Below are 20,055 nucleotides of genomic sequence, written 5' to 3'. Positions count from 1 at the left end.
GTACTGTTAAAATAAGATGCAATGTAATAGTCCAGGGGGATGACATTTGACCTGTCAGCCATAACTCATGTTCTTGTTGCAATGCACTTTGGCTACATAGGTCTAAAGAAACAAACATACATGTTTGTTTACATCAACAGATGCATTCTAAAAGTTAAACTAGTTGATGGAAGGTTTTCCACAAATACGGTGCTAAGGTCTGAAAGAAATACATGTTTTGCTATATAGCAGATAGACCATTGTTTCTCCTTTCATCTATGTTTAGCATTTTGGTCAAAAAGTCTTCTCAGTGGATGAGTCTGAAGACACAACATACAGCAGGTGGTGGAAGATGTGGCTGCATAACAAAACAAAAGTTATGTAATTCTTTGAGTATCCTGCAGCCCACCATGGTTGCCCTTTCTTTCTGTCTGTCTGATAGAGGTGCCTCACTCAGACGGTTGTCAAAAGCAGACGGGGTCAGTTCACACTGGATCTGACCTGTCTGAGTCAGGAGTGGACATCAGCACAACCCCCACCCTTGCCATAATCCTCTACTCGCCCAACAGACCTGCGTACAGGTAGTGATACGTATAAGCTTGACCAGTTAATTTTTCACCGTGATAATCGAGGCCCTGCTTTGAAAATGAATGTCACATAGCTGATGTGAGGTTTAAACCAGTTTGAAAAGAAATCAATCAACCACTCAGTGACACATCTTGAGGTCACTCCCCCCCGCCTTCACAAACAAGAAGTTTAGAAGAGGAGATGGTTGTCGTTTGTGTGCTTCGTCACATGGAGAGAAAAAAAACAACAACATTGCAATTTGTACTTATTTGACTAGGAAGAATTTATTAAAGGTGAGAAACAAAACAAAACAAAACAAAAAGCCACAATCCATTGGTTTAACTGCCTTAAAAGCTATGTACATTATAAATAATTCCACTACAATACAACCATTTGTTTTTCCTAGTCAAGACCTACTTATTGAGATGTTACTGTCTCAAGGGCCTGGCAAGAGGGACAGAAGGGGAACTAATGTCCTGGAGCTGGGAACAAATTTGTCTGTTTGCCACTGAATACAACAGCTGGAATAAGTGAGTGTTTGACTGCAGGTAAGTTATTAATGCCTTGTTACTGCTGAACTGAGGACCAGGATGAAGACGGCAGGTTTTTCTAGACCTAAACTGCTGTAGGGGGATTATACAGAGAGGCCACAACATTAAATCCATCTGCCTAATATTTTGTGAGTCCCCTTTGTGACATCAAAACAGGTCTGGCCCTTTGAAGCAAGGTCACAGGACCTCAGAGGGTGTCTTCCGGTTGCGGGCGCCAAGATATTGCAGCAGATGCAGCGATCGGGCTTATTCTGGTGCATCCTGTGGATGGACTGACATGTGGGGAGGCCATTTCAACACCTCGAGTGTAATGACGAGCCTTTTGTGAACAGGACCTCTGTCATACAGGAGCAAATTAGCCACATTTGGGTGGATGTTAACAGTATCACCCACATGAATACCGATACCAATGGCTTCCCGGCTGAGTGACGCACTGCAACGAGATGATCGAGGTCATTCACTTTACTCGCCTTTGGTTTTTAATGTTGTGGCTGACACATGTAAAGTCTGTTTGCAGATCTCAGCACTCAGAAACAGGAGTGTTTTTCTTGTGCTTGACACTCCCAACAGTTACAGGAACTGTTAACTTGTCTTGAGGTTTAAAAAACTAGCCTGGATACTGGGCATATTGTGAAGTTCTCTGTCATTGGCCCATGTTTTTTTAAGTGCTAACTGCCCTGGTGAGAATCCTGCTGTTGCTGATGTGATGTCGCTGGGTTTAAGTGAGAAGCCGATGACCAGGAGGCAATCACCGATGACGATGGCACACTCTGCACGCTGCTGCCGCACATTGACGTTGTCAGCACAACGACGCTCTCCTCCGACACCTCCTCGACGGTCATTCCTCCACCGGCGGCCTTCCGGGAGCAGTCCATGCAGATGTAGTCCTCATTCTCGGCCATCTCGCATGACACACCCACACAGACCTGGTGGAACCACTCGTCACAGCCGCCATCACACTGAACCCAGTCGACCTGGGAAATAGGAGAGAAAAGAACAAAAAACTCACGTGATGAATTCAGAAATGTGAGTGAGTGAGACAATGACTTTGTCAAGCAAGACACTAAATTCAAAGATAATATTTAACAGCACTCAATCACGTCAGTGTGGACAGTGAAACAAACTTGCTTTTTTCACCACAACAACAAATTTGAAAAGAAGCTGCAGCTTTAATTCAAGAATTTTAATGAAAATACTGCATTAGCAATTAAAGAAGTCTGTTTCACAGCTACAAGTCAGTCACTGTTCAACTAATGTTTGATGTTATTTACTGGAATACATGACTACAACAGAGTAGATCATCTTGGACACACTTCAATTGTTGATTTTCAAAACATTAGAAATAACAAAACAAAAACAAATGTATTTACCAGCGCAGCTAGAAAAAAGTGGTTTTTGCTGTAACGTGAAGCTAAAAAATTTGAAGTAAATTATTATCATTTTCTTTTAAAGGTTACCTTCCTTTCAAAGTAGCGACTAACACAGCACTATGCCATCGTTTTGGGCTACAGTCACGAGCATGCCCTGGATAAATCATCGGTGAATCAAAGGACAGAACTGTAGGGCTAATGATTCCTTAGATTTGATTGGCAGCGCAGACTCAAGAGAGAAGAAGACTAGCCACTGGTTAACTTTGTGCAGTCTGCAGTAGCGTTTCTGATCAAGACGACATCAGGTGGCCTTGTTAATATGTTATGTCTAACTCTCTTTGAGGTGTTCCAGTGCGGTTACCAGCTGTTACTATTCAATAAAAAGGTACCCGATGTTCATTGTGAGAAATGTTTGTTATCCACTCTGGTTTAATAAAACAAACACACATTCAGTGAACGACACCACAGTATTTCCCAGTCTCCTCAGATGGAATCATCAAACTGTCGAGCGGCTCTGTATGCAGACTGATGTTCCGTCTGACACCATGTGAACATCACGACACAATCATGGAGGCCTACAGTTTAACACTGCAGTATGTTTGATTTCGTGCAGTCAATATGGGCTTAAGGGAATTTCACAGTGCAGAACATCAGTAGATACAGAGCCCTGACAAAATCCACATCAAGACTTTGAAAGCTCTGCTCGTGCTTGCTGTACAGCTAATCATATGGGAGCAAATCAACTGCATTTAGGCGTGTAGACAACGTCAACATGACCTGATGCAGTTCAACTTGAGCATTAGAACAAGGAGGAAAAGGTGATTTAGGTGACTTTGAATGTGACATGGTTGTTGATGGGCTAGGCTGAGTACTTCAGAGACTACTGATCTGGGATTTACCCCACACAACCATCTCTAGGGTGAATATCTAGTGAGCAGAAGTTCACTGGGAGAAAATGCTTTGTCGATGCCAGAAGTTAGAGGAGAATGGGCAGACTACTTCAAGCTGAAAGGAAGGCAACAGTAAATAAAACCATGTCCTGACCATGCCACTTAATGACCACCGTATACACACTTTGTACATAGCTTTGTAGATGGCTACTTCCAGCAGGATTACGTCACAACGCTCAAATCATCGCAAACTAGAATCTTGAACATGACAAGGACTCCACCAGTCACCAGATCTCAGTCCTCTAGAACCCATTTAGTGCATGGTGGAACGGGAGATATACACCATGGATGTACAGCTGACAAATCTGCAGCCACTCTTTGATGCTGTCAGATCAATATGGACCAAAATCTCTGAAGAATGTTTCCAGCACCTTGTTGAATCTATGCCAAGATTCAACAATATTGAGAGCTGAGGTGCATCCAACCAGGTACTAACAAAATATATTTGTAGACATAAATTTCTTCATAATAAACTATATTTCAGTCCTATTTCAAGGACGTAGATGTGGTCTACTACCTTGAATCATGTGAGATCAGTTTAGTTTCCTTGCTCCCCAGGTTTGAGTCCACATTTAAACCAGGTGAGCAGGGAATAACCTCTGAGACCACGATGGATCACAATAAAGTAATGACACAAATAAGATTAAGAATATTCAACAATTTTTCAACATATTATATAATGGTAAAAATGGTAAATGGCCTGTATTTGTATAGCGCTTTTACTAGTCCCTAAAGACCCCAAAGCGCTTCACACAACCAGTCATCCACCCATTCACACACACATTCACACACTGCCATCACCAGTGTGTGAATGGCAAGCTACATTGTAGTCACAGCCACCCTGGGGCGCACTGACATCATTAAGTTTGATGGACACAATCTTAATGTTAAGATTGTGTCCATCAAACATCTATGATTTCCCCCTTGTACCCCTTTCAACACACATCTGGATCTGCAAAGGTGAAAATCGGCCGCAAGTGCCTTGAGGCGATTGTTGTTGTTGTTGTTATTTGGCACTGTATAAATGAAACTGAATTGAAATGTTAGTTCGTTTTTTATGGATAATGACAGGTGTGCTCACCTTATCTTTACACGGCCTCTGGCAGTTTTTGGCTGCACACACTGCATTCTCATCATTGGAGTCCTCTGCCCCCGACCAATCATACTTCGAGGGAATGTCAAGAATCTTCTTCTCCTTCCTCTTCTCCATCCCCTCCCTGATGGCCTCTGCCTTTGCGGCCGCTTTCTCTTTCCTCTTTCTCTCCTTCTCCTCTTTGGCCAACCGTTTGGCCAGTTGCTTCATTTCCCGATTCTTTTCCAGGTTGATTTTAAGTTTTTTCTTTTTGGGTTTACCCCCAAGGCCGAGCTCCAGACCCACCCTCTTTAAGTCTTTGGACTTGGGCGGTCGGATATCTCCCATCGCCGAAGTTCCACTGGCAGCTGCAGCAGCCATCAGCATGTGGTGGTGCTCGGCTCTTTCCAATTTGCGTTTCCGTTTCTTCTCGGAATCTTTGAGCTTGATCTTCAGAGGCTTTTCAATCAGAGAGTCGTCAGGCTGGAAAGAAAGGAAGGGGGAGGGGGGGGAAAAGAGCAAATGAGAGCGATCACTGCCATTTCTTATTCTGCATTTACTGCATACATTGTGTGTAATTACACCATCAGAACAAACAAAAATGATTAATCTCAGCATTAAGTCTCTATCCAGCTGTGCAATCAGGTTGCATAATGGCTGAACTTCCTACCTCCATGACCTGCAGGAATCTCTCCTCAGAGGGTGGGTGAGTGGCCTGCAGGATTCTCCAGATGTGCTGGGTCTCATCCAGGGACACCTCCAGCAGGTCTCCAAGCATCATCAGGTCCTCCAGCTGGGCTTTAGCCTGCGGGGACAGCTCAAGAACAGGTGGCTCAAGGCTCCGAGGTACCAGCGGGGTCTTCCTGGGCTGCTTTCTGGGTGTACCCAGATCTGAAATGTAAATATTTTGAGTATGAAATGGGAATCTCCCAAGGAGTAGTTAATGTAATTGTTTATTATGCAAATAAATGCCAAGAGGGAACAATGGGTAAACAGACTCAAAGCAAAGGGATTGTATTAAATAAATGCGGCCTCACTTTGAACACAGGACTTGGAGGCTGAGGAGTAAGCGTGCTCGACACAGAAGGAAGGCGTGGCAGCCAGCCACATGTGACTGACCACCTCCTCTGACTTCACGGGAATCTCCTCATCACAGAACAGGTAGGGCTTCACCTCACCAGGGTCCTGGAGCCAAACAGTCATACAACAACAACACAAGAAGTCAAAATAAAGTCCTATGACACCCCAATTTAAATCACACCACTGATGCCTCCCATACCTTCATATCATATCCGTAAGTCTCCCTGATGTCTTCGTCTGAATCAGTTTCCTCGTCGTCGTAGTCCACAGAGGGACGCGGTGACGTGGCTCTGCTGAAACCAGACTGCTGGAAAGTTTGGATATGACCCTGGGAAACACACACAAACACACACGTACTCTTTAAAATTTCTTCTCACAGGAAAGCTTTTATCTACTGAACTTATCAAAGAAATAAAAGCAAAACAGCAATGATTCTTCAGCTTGTTGTTGAATAAAAACGGTTTTGCCTGATAATTTCCCTAGAGGGTAGATTTAATTTCAGGTTTCAGCTCACCAGTCTGAAATGTGAACTTTCAGACTGCTAAGCCAATCCACTGGCCTTTTTATCTTTTTACAGATTCCTGCCCTCTGCTGGTGAAGTGCACATTTACATCCAAAGCATCAATCTGTATCTCAAAGAGAATTTCTAACCATGCAAAATTATTAATGATCAAAGTACCTGTAAGTCAGGATTGGCAGCGGCTTTCTGCAGCTCAGCGTTGATGATCTTCTCCGTTTTCTCCCTCGCAGCTTGCTCGACCATACGCTGACTCAGCACAGACAGCTTCGCCAGGGCCGAGGACAACTCCTCTGTGGCCAGAGCTTGGCGTGCTCGGTCCTGTTAAGAAAGTTTAACCAACATAAGCGCAGGTAATAAGCAGAGACCAAAAGAAAAAACACTGAGAAGCTCGGATGCTACCAGTTAGGCATTGTAATTTATATGCGTACCTGCCAGCTCATTGCCCTCTCAGTCAAACACTGCAATGCTTCTCCTTCTGGCAGACGCACTGGCAGCTTCTGCAGTGAAACTAACAATGACAGAATGGTCTCTAATCTCGGCCTCCGTGATCGCTGGCACAGCGGACACAAGAATTTGGAGTCTTTACTATTGCTCTGCCAATTCACACCAATCTTCTTCTGAGATCCAGTCTTAGGCAGAGGGACGCAAGCTCCGTGGAACCAGTCTTTACAAAGTTCGCACTGCAACATGAAGCCGCTGGCAGTCTTTCGACACAAACAGAACTTGACCTCCTCGATGCGATCTGCCATGGCCATCTTAGCTAAATTTGCAGCTCGGAGTGAGTGAATGGACTCCACTTCTTTCTGCTCTTTGGCTTTGAAAGCTGCTACAACAGTAGAAGGGTCCCGCACCTCCTCGTGGTTCTCCTCCAGATCACTCAGGGTGTCTGGGTCAAAGCCGCCCCTCTCCTTTTCCATGAGCTCCTTAACACGCTTTCGCTTGCTCTTGCTGTTGCCGTATACACCAATGTCCACACGAGGACTGAGGACCTAAGAGATATTTGTTATAATTATCATACAGACTTTAAATTAAAGACATTTAAATATTTCTGCATCTCAGCCACAAGTAACATCAAATGTTTCCATGACAGCCCACCTGGAGCAGTGTGTACGTGGAGTTCTTCTTGAGGAACGTGCGAGCAGTCCTCTCCCTCCAGGCTCGAGCTGCAGCTACCTGAGACTCCACCTGAGCTAGCGGATCGAGCCGCACAGGGATGGAGCGGCCCCTGGCCAGCAGGCTCTCCAGCTGATCCAGGTAAGCATAGCTGCTGCCGTTTTGGATGGCCTCCACCTTGGAGGTCCACTCCTTGGCCTTTAGCAGGGCCTCTCGGAGAGCCAAAATATTTGGTAGATACGCTGGGATGTTCCGAGCTTCCAGCACAATGCTCTCAAGCGTTGCCATGCTGTGACGAGGTCTAAGATTATAAGAGCACAAACAAATGTGTGAACCGTCTGATTTTAAAAGGTAGACTTTTATGGGCAATTTAGATCTCCATTCACATGTGAAACCTTACCTGGCCTGCAGGCAGGCGCGAGCTTTATCCTCCCATCTCTCTGACACGGTAAGGATTTCTTGGAGTTCAGCCATGGCCTTCTCCACGGCATGGTGCGGTGCCAAACCCACCCCAGAGTCGATCAGCCTCTTCATGAGCTCCAAAGTGACGCGGTGGGGCTCAGCAAGGGTGGCACGCACCTGAAATTTGATGATGTTCTCAGTCTCTGTTTTGCTCAATCTTTTGATGTTTATGATTTTGACTCATATCTGTCACTGCAAAGATTTTGCTTCCTTTACACTGGCACATAACTACTTAGAAATCTAAATAGTTCTAACAATATGATAACATTCTACAGAAACGGAGAGCAATACGATGTTAGTCTTAAGTTGACTCCTTTTCATTTCCGCTTGGTAACAAAAGTGGAAAACCTTGTGTTTTTGCAAGGACAACAACTAATATCGCCTGATGTGGGCTCACCTCATCAAGCCACCGGGCCTGCTGGAGCTCCTGTTTGAGTCTGGGCAGCTCTGGCAGCTCCACATCCAGGCCACTGCCCAGATCCAAGAGCGCCTGCAGCTTGGAGGAATCTGGCATCTCATCTGACAGCGCCACCTGGGCCCGTTCATGAAAGTCCTCCACATTCTCCAGTAACTCCTGGCAATACGGGCAGTGACAGACACATTTAGAGGTAAAGGAAAAGTAGGAAATGTCAGGGAGTGGTTTAAGAGTATTGGTTGAATGAGCTGGGGGAGCAGAGAAAATTACACAAGAGAGGCTAAAACTAAATTTAAAAAACCCCAAAACAAAACAAAAAAACAATTATAATTGGGATCTATGTATCGACACATGGAACTAACTTTGACTTGTCGCGCCTGGCTGATGATGCAGGGTAGCCTGTACAGCTGCTCTACGAACGCTTTCAGCTCATCCACAGTCAATTTGGTCCGATTGCGATTGCTCTCAGAACGCAGGCGGCTACTGGAGATGCACACAGAAAAAGAGGGGAGAAAAAACCCCAAAGATTTAGTTCCTCTTTGAACAAAACCACCTACAAAATTAATACTGAAAAGACTTTTTAAAAAACTGATATCAGGCCCAGTAACTTGCGAGCGGTAAATCAGCACAAATCATTGTCCTGACCTGTGCCTCTGCTTGCGGCTGAGCAGCAGCTGGGCTACAGAGGAGCACGTCTCTGCCTCTTTGACCATCTCCCTCAGGCGACGGAACAAAGCGTTCTCAGGATACTTTCTGTCCTCTGCGTCCTCGAGCAAAACTTTGAGTTCAATGAGATCTGTGAGGGAGTGACAGAAAGAAAGAGCAGGAGAAAACAAAGATGAGAAAGGATTTAGATATAATAAAGACATAAATAGCTAAATTTAGGGAACAAAATGCTTGTAGTTTATAATGCAATAAAACAGAGACCTTTTTTGTTTTTCTGGTCTGCAGCCAAGGCTTCTGTGACCCTCTTTGCCCAGGTATCATAAGACTGAGCCCGAGTCTTCACGCCATACAGCATGGAGGGGAACTCCTCCAGATCATAGCGATACCTGGAATGGATTGGACAAAAACTGCACATGAAAATTTGTTTTAAGAATTTACTACCAACACAAGCTTGTGCAACTCTTAACATGATTAAAGTTTACGCCATGAATTAAAAAAAGGAAAAAAAATCCCACCTAAGACACTTGTCGCCAAGAGGACAGTCACAGAGATCTTTCGCGTGGTGGAGACAAACCAGTCGGTCTGGGCTGCAGGAACAGGTCAGCGCAGACAGGAAACAGGTGGTCTTACACTTGTAGCACTGACGCTCATCGTCCGGAACGAGTTCAAAAACCTCCAGCTCGGACGACAGTACCCCCTGTTGGCAATGAGGAAAGCAATGCTCAAATAATCAGAATGGGTTGCATTACATGTATAACATCCACAAAACAAAAAAGAAAAACATTCACCATTTCCTGGACAGCCTGTCTGAGTTTTGTTTCTTCATCCATCATCTCTTGCATTTCTTTATAGACGGCAGCAGCCAGCTCCACGTCGAGGCTCTCGGGATCTGCAGTCATCTTGCAAAGCAGCTCCTCGTGGGAGAAAACGCAGTACCGGTGGAGACGCCGGTAATGGGCGACACACTGGCGGCCCATTGGCAACTGAAGAATGGGCGAAAAACGAGCAAAGTTTTGGCAAAATAATATACATAAAAAATTCAATATTTAAAATAAAAGAGGAGTTTGTATTTTTGCTCCCTCACCCAATCAGCTGTGCAGAAATTAACAGCCTCTGCAAAGTTGTAGCCCTGGTTGAAGCCGCTGTGGTAGGCCCGGGGAAAGGTAACCACAAACTCCCCGGCACACTGATTGGTCCTGTACACCTGAGGAGAGGAATATATATGTAATAAATAAACATGAATATCTCCACATGAATATTTAACCAGATCAAATTCCAACCCAGAGTACGGGCTACATACAGGGACACCATGCTCCATGAGGACGTTGGGATTCATGATGGTGACAAGCTGATGAAGGAGGTCAGGCTGGGAGTCAAAAAGCTCTGGAGCTAACTTTTTCATGACAGCCTCTAATTTCTCTGCTGCAGAGGCCGGGACTCCATACCAAGTCTTGGGTTCTCCCCTGAAGAACAGAAGGAAGACATCAGAATGTTCTTTTAATATTTAGGGCTTCTATTGTACCATAACTCCACAGGGCAGACATAAACATAAGATCAACTATAAAAGCCCTACTGAAGCAAAGGATTACCACTGACATGCAGAATTTTGTTTTCATCAACACTACTACTTATCTGCTGCTTCCAAAACTATACTTCATAAACTTGCCAGTGAAGAAAATTGATGGAGTAGCTCCAGTGGTCTTCGATGTGCCAGCAGAAGGAGGAGAAACACATGCCCACGTAGAGCCAGGGTACCTTCATGCCTGAGATGTCCACGTTGATGTGGGTGAGCACAGATTGCTCCAGCACTGGCATGTTGTTCAAGTTCCAGCCTGAGTTTGCATAATCCTAACAGGAAAGGAAAAGAGTGCTTCTATTCAGAGCAAATTTGAAAGTATTAAATAAATAGACTGGAGGCTGGAGTTTGCTAGATGGAACCACTCAATAAAATACAAAATAAGATGATGTGTGTGCAATTAAAAATCTTTAGCAGAATATATGAGAAAATGAGCTGACAAATGTGCCTCCCCATCAGTGATGGCATTTTTTTTTTGGGGGGGGGGGGGGGGGGGGGAGAGCAGAAAAATATTACTTTTATTAGATATTATTAAGTAATAATATTACTATTAGATTTAGTTTACTTAAACAATACTGTCTCTACGTGTTACTTTTCAACTTTTGTCAAGGCAACACATCACCACGTTACGATATTTATACTGTGTAACCATCTTCTCACCTCCTCATCTCCCATCAGCCTCCTCTTTCCGTCCCTGACAGGGAATCCGCTGCCGACATCCTTGGAGCTGATGTCTGCTCCATACTCTACAATGACATCCTCCTCAATGCTGCTGACCAGACGCCAGAACTCCTTCTCCACCAACTCTGTGGGGACCATCTGAGGAGTGTAAGATGGATCTTATGACATATCCTGTTTTAGGTCTTCGCTGAAAGGCTTGAGAGCAGCATCCGTTTACTCATTCTAGCTCTACTGAGTAGATTTCACATACATGAACAGGCATGTTGAAGTAGTCAGACTTGAAGTGGTCGGCCATCTCTCCGAAGCTTTGCAGGCTGTACTCCCTCACAGCTTGCTCGAAGCCAAATGCCTCCCTAGGCTTACTGCATTCCTGTGTAGGAGCATGAACAATTCATTAGAGTTACTGCTTTTGAAGCCACGCCCATTTGAGTAATTAAACTTTAGGTCGGTTGCTAGAAACAGACTTTTGTCTCTCTGTTCTATATATTTCTTTCAGTCTTCACCCGTATACTCAGTATGATGAGTACTATAGTAACTGTAAGAGCACCAATCTTTGACATGAGAAACATTTGTGGTATACCACAGATGGCTCAGGGAGAATAAAAGCACATTCAGCGCCTACCTCAGCAACACACTTAGGGCACCGCCAGTCTCCTTTGGGTACGTCCTGCAGAGGTGGGATCAAGCAGAAGGTGTGGTAGCTGTCGTCACAGCCATCACACAGCAGGAGCCGGTCCTCTTCGTCCCCTCGTCCACACACAAGGCAGAGATAAAGGTCGATCTGAGGGTTAGCGCCACATTTTTTTTTTTTTTTAAAGGGAAAACAAAACAAGATGCAAAAATTGTTGTGGTATTGAATAACATGGTTAATTTTGACACTCAACACAATAAAATGATGAAATCACACTCACAAAGTTGACCTCCAGGGTCTCCTTGCGTGGTCTCATCTTGATGGCGAAGGCCTGGGCTTTGAGGTGCCGCTGCTTCTTGTTGAATCCATCATCTAAGTGAATTGGAAAACTACAGTAAGAGGAGTGGCTCTTGGTTTTTGTGTTTAAAAACAAAACATAAAAACAAAGCCTACACAAGTCAATCAAAATTTTTGTTTACCAGCTGATACGATCTCCAAGCCGACCATCTTGGGACTCGCTCCAAAAATTTTAAGGGTTTTTGGCTCCTTGTTTTCCCGCTAGAGAACAACAACAATAACAGCATTAGACTGTGAAACAAAGTGATCCTGCTAAATGTTAAGACATCCTCGGTCATTCCTGACACAGTTAGGAATCTGGATGTGCAGAGGGAATGCCAAAAGTTAACGTGTCAAGCACTTTTTTAAACTTTTATTTTGGGGGACTAATTGTTCTGCTACAAATGATAACTTCATGACCCATTTGCAACAATGTTATCAAATGTTACACTCAATGAAACGCATTAGTGCTCATGGCATTTTTAATTTTAGGTCAGCATGGGTTACAAACTCAACTCTGAGTTAATGTCTGAGCAGCTTCACTTTACCTCTGATTTCAGGCGCCTGGATCGTCTCTCTGGCAGTAGCTGCTCTTTGGTTTGCAATCCATCACCTTCTCCATCTTTATCCTTCTCATCCTCCTCATCGTGCTCCTCTTCCTCTACAGCCTCCTCGCCAACTCCCTCATCTACCTCATCCCCATCATTTCCCTCATCATACAACCTTTGGAGGCCCTAATCAGAGGCAAAATGATCACTGAATAGGTTACCGAAGAAAACCAGGATGTTATTTGGCCCAAAGGTTATTACAAGCTATTAGTAACAGGACATTTATATACAGTATGAAGTGTTTTGGGAGAAACTTCCCTAAGTACAAACATATACATGCAATTTAGACAAGAAACCTCAGAATCTACTTATGATGGTCTAAAACATATTAGCTGTTGTTTTCCTCCCAATTATGATATAAAATGCAGTTAAACAGCATTCAGCACCACTCACAGTTAGTGTGGCTCCAGTCTGGAAGAGCTCATAGGGGTAAAGGATCCTCTCATAGTGAGAACGTAGAAGAGACCCGGTGCCTTTTCCAGCAGGGTAGCCCATTCGGCTGGCCACCTTGGACCATAATTTTTCTTTACACACCGTCTCAAAGCCGCCCTCGGATGACACAATCTTTAATGCACACAAGGAAAACATTTTTTTTTTAGCTCTTACCACTTAATCTATCTAATCATCCAAAATAGGTTTTAACATCATAAGGTAAAAAAACAAAACAAAAAACAAACAACTTTTTTTTTGTGCTGCCGAAGGGTCCTTATAGGGCTGCTCGATTATGGCAAAAATGATAATCACGATTATTTTCACTGAAATTGAGATCTCGATTATTTGACGATATTTATTTAACCCTTTAAGACCTACCATAGAACCAAGTCCGCCAGAGCTTATATTATTTTTTTACATGCTGTAGTGCCATTTGTGGGAGCATTTCAAGTTGCTATACATCAATACAACTGTTATAGCCCATATTTTAATAATATGTATGCATTAAGTCCATAGTAACTACATTAATTGCAAAAAAGTGCAATAAGCTACAAAAAAATTGAAAATCGTTTTTTTTTTTTTACATATATTTCTACTTGGAGAAATTTAAGAGGTTTATCCCTCAAAACTTTAAATACAAAAAAGTTGCAAAAAATAGTTTACAACAACAGGAAATTTATTTTGAGTGTCTTCATAGTTTTATTTTGGAGATACAGCAATTTTTATATACTGCAGGAAAAACGAAAGAACAATCCTATGATGCAAATTTGCAAAGAAAACAGCAGGTGCATCAAAATAAACTATTTCCAGCTGTGCAATTCGAGTTCTAAGCATCCCAGAAACTATTCAGAAAAGTCAAACATGACTTATAAAAACACCAGTATAGGCTTTTAAGGCCTACAAGTAAAAAACTACATTTTACGCGAATATGGCGTCACGTCCGGTGTCGGACAGGAAATGGCGGACATGCGACAGTTCGCGCTGACGTCTGTTCAATGTGGGAAGTGTTACGAACAGCTGATCAGATTGGCAAAGCGTGTTTCTGGAATATTATGTTTTTGTTCCTGCAAGCGCTTTTTATGCAATTTTTTGCAAAGCTTTATGTGGAAGGAAACTGTGACCGAGGACAAGCTGATGTCATAAGATGTAAGTTTCATATGCAAAAAAAATTATTGCGCTAGCTTACATGATTCAGGTTCTACAGGGATTTAAAAATAGTTACACAAAACGGAGCGTGCTGCTCTGACCGGCTTTAAAGGGTTAACAGTAACAATGTATTGAATAATGACTTTAAAAAATAATAGAAAATAGTGTGCAAATACTGATAACAGTGCAAATGTTTGCAATATAAGAAATAAATGAAAAATGTAAACATCTATGTTTAGTGAACTTTGCAGTGTTGCTCTATGGTGCAGCTACTCCACCATAGCAAAGTTTACACACTGTGTCTACTTGATCCATGTCTGTCTCCGCGAACCCATAATGTTTCCACACCACTGAAGTTTGGGGTTTTTTTACCTCTCTTTTCAACCAACGGCAGTCACTCTCCTCTCCAAATAACTTCTGCTTAGCTTTCCGAGCTTCCCTTGGGTCCTCTTAATTGTTGTGACACGTGTTCGAAATGCAGAGAGGTGCGCTCGATTTGCCACACGGAGCAGCGCGAGAGTAAAGCTTGAGGGAGGTGCTAATAATCGGCTCAGTCATTTTTAATGATCGTTGAAAGCCCAGATCGTAATCGTGATTAAAATTCGATTAATTGAGCAGCCCTAGGTCCTTATTTACAAAAGTTCACTAAAAAAAAATAAATCTATTTTTAGGTTAAAAAACAAAAATCTGAACACAAAACAAAAACAAACAAACAAACAAACAAACAAACAAACAAACAGAAAAAACAAAACATCCATGCTGACTGGTTCCACCTTGCTGAGCTGGTAGAGGTCCAACAGTTTCCTCTCCACATGAGGGAATCGAATCTTAGATCCCTGCAGCTCCCAAAACTTTGCAATTTGATCCAGAAAGTTGAGCTTTACGCGAGTGAGCGCCTGGAAAAGCAGCAGAGAAAGAGTAAAAAGACAGATTAGAAAAATCAGAGGCTGGTATTCATTTTGTTTCCACATTTTGGTGCCAGGAAAACCAAGAAATTTGCATTGGGGGGAAAAAAAACAACACACACACACACACAAAAAAAAAACAAAAAACAACAGTATGTCCAGACACCAGATCTATTTTGACAACTTCCATACATAAATACTGTTTGAGATCAGTAAAAAATAGGTAATGCAGTCTGATAATGATAATCTGCGCATTTCTAATATATATAAAACAACATTGCAGCTGTCTTGGTGCCCTGAACTGAAACAACACATATCCAAAATTTGACTTTAAGGGCATCCATGACATCAAACGTTGGACACAATTAAAACTAAACTGAAAAAAATAATAATGCAGCTTTTTGTTTTGTTTTAATAACCTTTTCCTAGTCAAAATAAAAACTGCAGTGTATTTTTCCCCCCTGAGTGAGACTTTTCTTTCTTGGTGTCCACATCTCCTCAGACCCGACATGGTCTGCCCCCATTCAGGTCCAGTCCAAAAAGGCTACATAGTGCTTGTACCACCTCTGACAACTGAGGAAGTTCGGGGTCTCCCCAGTGATCCTCAGGACTTTCTATGCAGGCGCTGTGGACAGCATCCTCAAACAGAACACTGCATCCTTGTATAGGAACAGCTGTGTTAAGGATCAAAAAGCTCTTCAGAGACTGATCCATACAGCAGAACGCTGCTGCAAGACTGCTCTCCCCTCCCTACAGGACATCTACACCTAGAGAAGCTCAGATATTGAAGGACCCGTCCCAACCAACTGTTCCATCAGGCAGAAGGTTCCGCACCATCCGGGCAAGAACAGAGAAATTCAAGATAAGCTTCTATCCCCAGGCCATCTGTGTCTTAAACCAGAACATGCCGCCCCACTCCCCACCCACAGCATTCATAAGTGACTGAGAGAGGACTTATTCTCAACACATCCCAACCTGATTCTTCTCGCCTTTACTACAGCACTAGACACTTTAACACCCACTGCACAATGTACATTTTTAGATTTTCAATTTAAACATTTCAAGATTGTTTTATTTTATTTTATTCACTTAATGTACATAATTCACTTACTTACTGCATATAATGTGGTCTTTTGTATAATTCACTTAATGTACATAATGTTCTCTCTTTTTGCACAGTCAAGGAGTGTGTCAGGACACGTTCCACTGCGTGTTGTACTCATAACTATGCATGTGACAAATAAAGGATCTTGAATCTTAATTATCTATCATACACACAGCCAAAGCAGTAACAATAATGGCTTCAGTCTCATTATAAACAATGACTGGAGTTATTTTATTTATTCATTCATTTGTGGCAAACTCACCTCAAGTTCATTCAGCCTTTGCACTCGAGGAGTGAACCGGAAGTTGCGTACATCACAGGCAAACGGAGGCTGCCAGTCCTGATTGACAACAGAAAAGAAATATTACATTCACCAAAACAACCTGAGCAATGAGGAAATCATTGTGACAACACGTGACTAGTTTAAAGTAAAAATCAAAATCTAAATGTATCTGTTGCATGTATGCATGTAGACGCCATTAGGCCCAATGTCTACCATCGTTCCACTTTAACTTAGCTAGCCACCACTTTAAAACCAAAACACCAGGTGGGAGTGAGGAAAACAGCTACATTTTCTTCGCACTTTCGCCCACAATTTTTCTGAACAACAAACGGAAAGCAGTGCCAAAAATGTTTAATTAAAAACTGAAAAGAAACTGAGCCTCGTTTGACCTCTATTTAGACTAATGGCAACTAGTAGCGTCGCTGCGTTTCGTAAAATCCACGCAGGCCCAAAGTAAGCCAGCTCAGGATCACAAAGAGACAACAAACCAAAAACCTCTGCAGACCTTTAGTTTTATAAAAAAAAAAAAAAAATACCTGAGGGGGTCGGATTTTGCAGATGCCCGTCTTCTCTGCAATAGGTCGGATCTTGTTGATGAATCCCAAAGGATCCGAGAAATCCTCCCAACTCGGCTCAAACACCGGGCATTCAGGAGGGGGCACGAACTCCGCAAACGCAGACATATCGGCGTCCATCCAGTGACAGTCTTTAAAAAAATATATCAGGGATAAAAGTGCGCAAAGTTGAGCCTCAGGAGTCCATAATTGTGTTAGCTGCAATTGTTTCTTCCTTCTTCTTCTTTAGTGTCCATCGTGATTCTTCTAATGTCCCCAAATAACAAATCACGTCAGTGACAGGAGCATCCCAGGGGCGAAACCTAATGTGATGTGAAAAGTGAAGGCAAAAAATACAACAAGAACCGAGTCAATGATGCATGTCACTCCTGTATCCGTAAACAGAGGGCCAAACCAGGCCGGGGTATCACCACCAAATCCTCCCCCTACCTGGGACGGAGGGCAGTGTCAGTCCAAAAACACCACCATTGCTCCTCTCAAACCAAAGCTTCAGGAGGAAAAAAAACTGCGGTGAAGACTTGGCCGCAGACGATTTGGAGAAGAAGTTTTACAATACCCAACACACAAAAACACTCCGTCTATTATGTTAAACAAGCTAGCATCGCTTCTGCACTACCTGGGCAGTGCATGCTTTTTTTCGTGAGGATGCATTTCCAACAAACTTATCTAAGGTTAGCTGTAATGTTCACTAGCTAACGTAATCACGCTAGTGAACTCGTCGATGTCCTCCAAAATAAACTCCAGCCTCTTCGTCCTCCTACTCTGGTGGCACCAGTCAAGCTTGAAAACAACACGGATAAGCCTATTACCAAGCGTACACTGTTGACTGTTTCCTTCTCTCCGCACATCAGCCCCCATTCATTGAAGCATTTGAGGCGACGGAGAACTAGCACACAGCTAATTTCGTAAGCTAAAAGAAGCTTAGCTACCGCTTCCCGTTGCGCAGCTAACATTGACGTTAGCTGGCACAGTCGGCTGAGAAGAACGGTCCTCCGTGGTTTAAGCAGGTTAAATGAAATCGCATATACAAAAGCAATACTCTCTTTGCTTTGTTTTACCGGAGGCAGCTTTCCGTATATTTAAACGTCGTCTATACCTATTGTAGTCGGATTAGCAAACGTGCTAGCTACAACTAGCAAGGAAAGGGAAGAGCTCTTATGGTGCTTTCATGGACACTCGGAAAAAGTTTCACTACTTTTGAATTCATTGCTGTTTTTTCATCTAACTTTGATGCTTGCGTGAAGAAAATATATTTGGTAACAAGCGCTAATAAATTCATATTAGTTGTAAAAATCTGCTGGATTGATTGCTGTCACAGTTCTGCGTTTAAGCAAAGGTGCTGGAAAAATCAGCAGTACGAATGCGGTTGGCGGTGTCAGTAATGTATCTTCGAGCAGATGTCGGTTAGAGGGGATCTCCTTAATGTGGCACACACTCAGGCTGTCAGCACAGCAGCCCCATACGCCTGTTGATCACATATTTTGTTTATACATGCAACGTGTCAGAAGAAATTTGGTTGGAAGGCAGCTTGTTTCAAGCCGTGGGTAAACTGGGTATATAAAAGCTCAGCAAAAGATAAAGAATGATTATTTGTAATTGTGCACTTAGTTGATTCCAACAATCCAAATGTCTGTAAATGAGTATGTCTCTTTATTGTGTTAGACACTTTGTTGCTGAAGTTGAACATATCTGCCACTAGTTTACATAGGCCGAGACAGATTAATTTCTAATACAGCATAATTTACTAGAATACAGTAACTGTGTAAATCCTGAGCCACCCCTCATGACTTTATATTGTGCTAAGTGAATAAGTTGCACGAGTTTATAAAAGTATGCATGGCAAAAACAGAGTTTGTATAATTCTTATGAGCTTGTAAGTTGATATTTGGTTCGACCACCATTATACTTCTACACAGGCTGAACTCTCTTATGCAATCTTTCTTCTAATCTCTTTAAATAGTGCTCAGGAGTAGTTCTCCGGGCTTCTAGAAGAACATTCCAAAGCTTCGGATGTTGGCTGGCTTTTGTTCTGTTTCAATAATGTTGAGGTGCGGGCTCTGTGGTTACAGTGTGTGTTTTTCTATCTAATTATACTATATTGGCACAGTGTTTGGGATCACTGTCATGTTGAAAAATAAAACCGTTATCATTTGGCTGCATTCCAGATTCTATTGCATGGTGGATCAAAATCTGATGGTCCTTTTCTGTGTTCCCCTGAAAATGGTCAGGTTTAAGAAGTGGATTGTATGTGTGTGAAAAACAGCCCATGTCAGAGGAAAACTTTGAAAGCCTGGAGAACTATTGTTCAAGGCCACTTTAAATTAAATTACAAGAAACTCTGGCTCCTCAGAAGTAAAATATAAAGAAGTGAAGGCTGTCTCAAGTACATAAGAATCCAAATATTATAACATAACATGATCCATGTCAATTCTAAACTACTAAATAAATAACAGCTGCAGTGGGATGCACTTTACATAGCATACGGAGTGTTACGTCATCTTCTGAACCAAAAGCTACGTAAAAATCTAAGTTTTAGAATTAGAGTTTGATTTTATCTGTTGGTAACAGTGGCTGAGGTGACTGTATTTGACTTAATACAATATTTTATTGTGTTTTTATTTTAAGAAGGATGAACTACTTAGGCTGGCACAGTTGCTGCAGTGGGCTGTATTGTCCCCTCATAGCATCAGGTCCTGGCTTTAAAACCAGGATTTATGGCTAGCTTTATAGTTAGCGGTTTTCTCAACACACATGCCAAACCCTCTGCACAGTATGGCCCAGTCACCAGCTTGCTGTCAATGAGTTAAGCAGGAGGGATGACAGGTAGGTAAACAATGCCAAAATGTGTGACTGTATTGTAGCAAACAGCTACTTAAGTTTCAAATCTGTGAAACTGACAGTAGGCTACATCACTGGCAGCTTCTGGCTTTTCCTCACAGGAGGCTAGACTGGCAATCGAACAACTAACTAACCAACTCCAGGCAAAAAATCATCAGCTAACTTAACAACATAGGTATTTACCTCTGTTTAGT

General features: G+C 42.7%; 1 protein-coding gene across 2 annotated transcripts; it reads right to left on the bottom strand.

Annotated features, from left to right (window-relative positions):
• Nucleotides 1-799: 799 nt before the first annotated feature.
• On the bottom strand, nt 800-18,310 carry kdm5a (lysine demethylase 5A). Of its 2 annotated transcripts, XM_085387182.1 has the most exons (29): nt 17,453-18,308; nt 16,985-17,325; nt 16,428-16,505; nt 14,929-15,051; nt 12,971-13,141; nt 12,518-12,703; nt 12,113-12,191; nt 11,914-12,005; nt 11,625-11,783; nt 11,253-11,372; nt 10,982-11,140; nt 10,412-10,593; nt 10,046-10,208; nt 9,830-9,949; nt 9,534-9,728; nt 9,261-9,442; nt 9,007-9,131; nt 8,725-8,875; nt 8,442-8,562; nt 8,062-8,238; nt 7,603-7,781; nt 7,185-7,503; nt 6,518-7,078; nt 6,249-6,407; nt 5,769-5,897; nt 5,527-5,674; nt 5,160-5,380; nt 4,499-4,972; nt 800-2,071 (listed from the first exon to the last, which is right to left on the bottom strand). In XM_085387182.1, exons 2-29 carry the CDS (start codon nt 17,141-17,143, stop codon nt 1,766-1,768), a joined length of 5,238 nt encoding a protein of 1,745 aa, XP_085243308.1. In that variant the 5' UTR covers nt 17,144-17,325; nt 17,453-18,308; the 3' UTR covers nt 800-1,765. The 2 variants fall into 2 exon arrangements, with proteins under 2 accessions (XP_085243308.1, XP_085243309.1); XM_085387183.1 differs by having other exon boundaries at nt 8,442-8,559; nt 16,985-18,310.
• Between the last annotated feature and the right edge of the window lie 1,745 nt (nt 18,311-20,055).

This window comes from Rhamphochromis longiceps, linkage group LG17, assembly GCF_057381845.1.
Source record: "Rhamphochromis longiceps isolate RC_006_pf linkage group LG17, R_longiceps_female_GT1.1, whole genome shotgun sequence".
Lineage (NCBI taxonomy): Eukaryota > Metazoa > Chordata > Actinopteri > Cichliformes > Cichlidae > Rhamphochromis > Rhamphochromis longiceps.
Note: the sequence above shows the minus strand (reverse complement) of the source record. Positions and strands in the feature narration are given on the sequence as shown.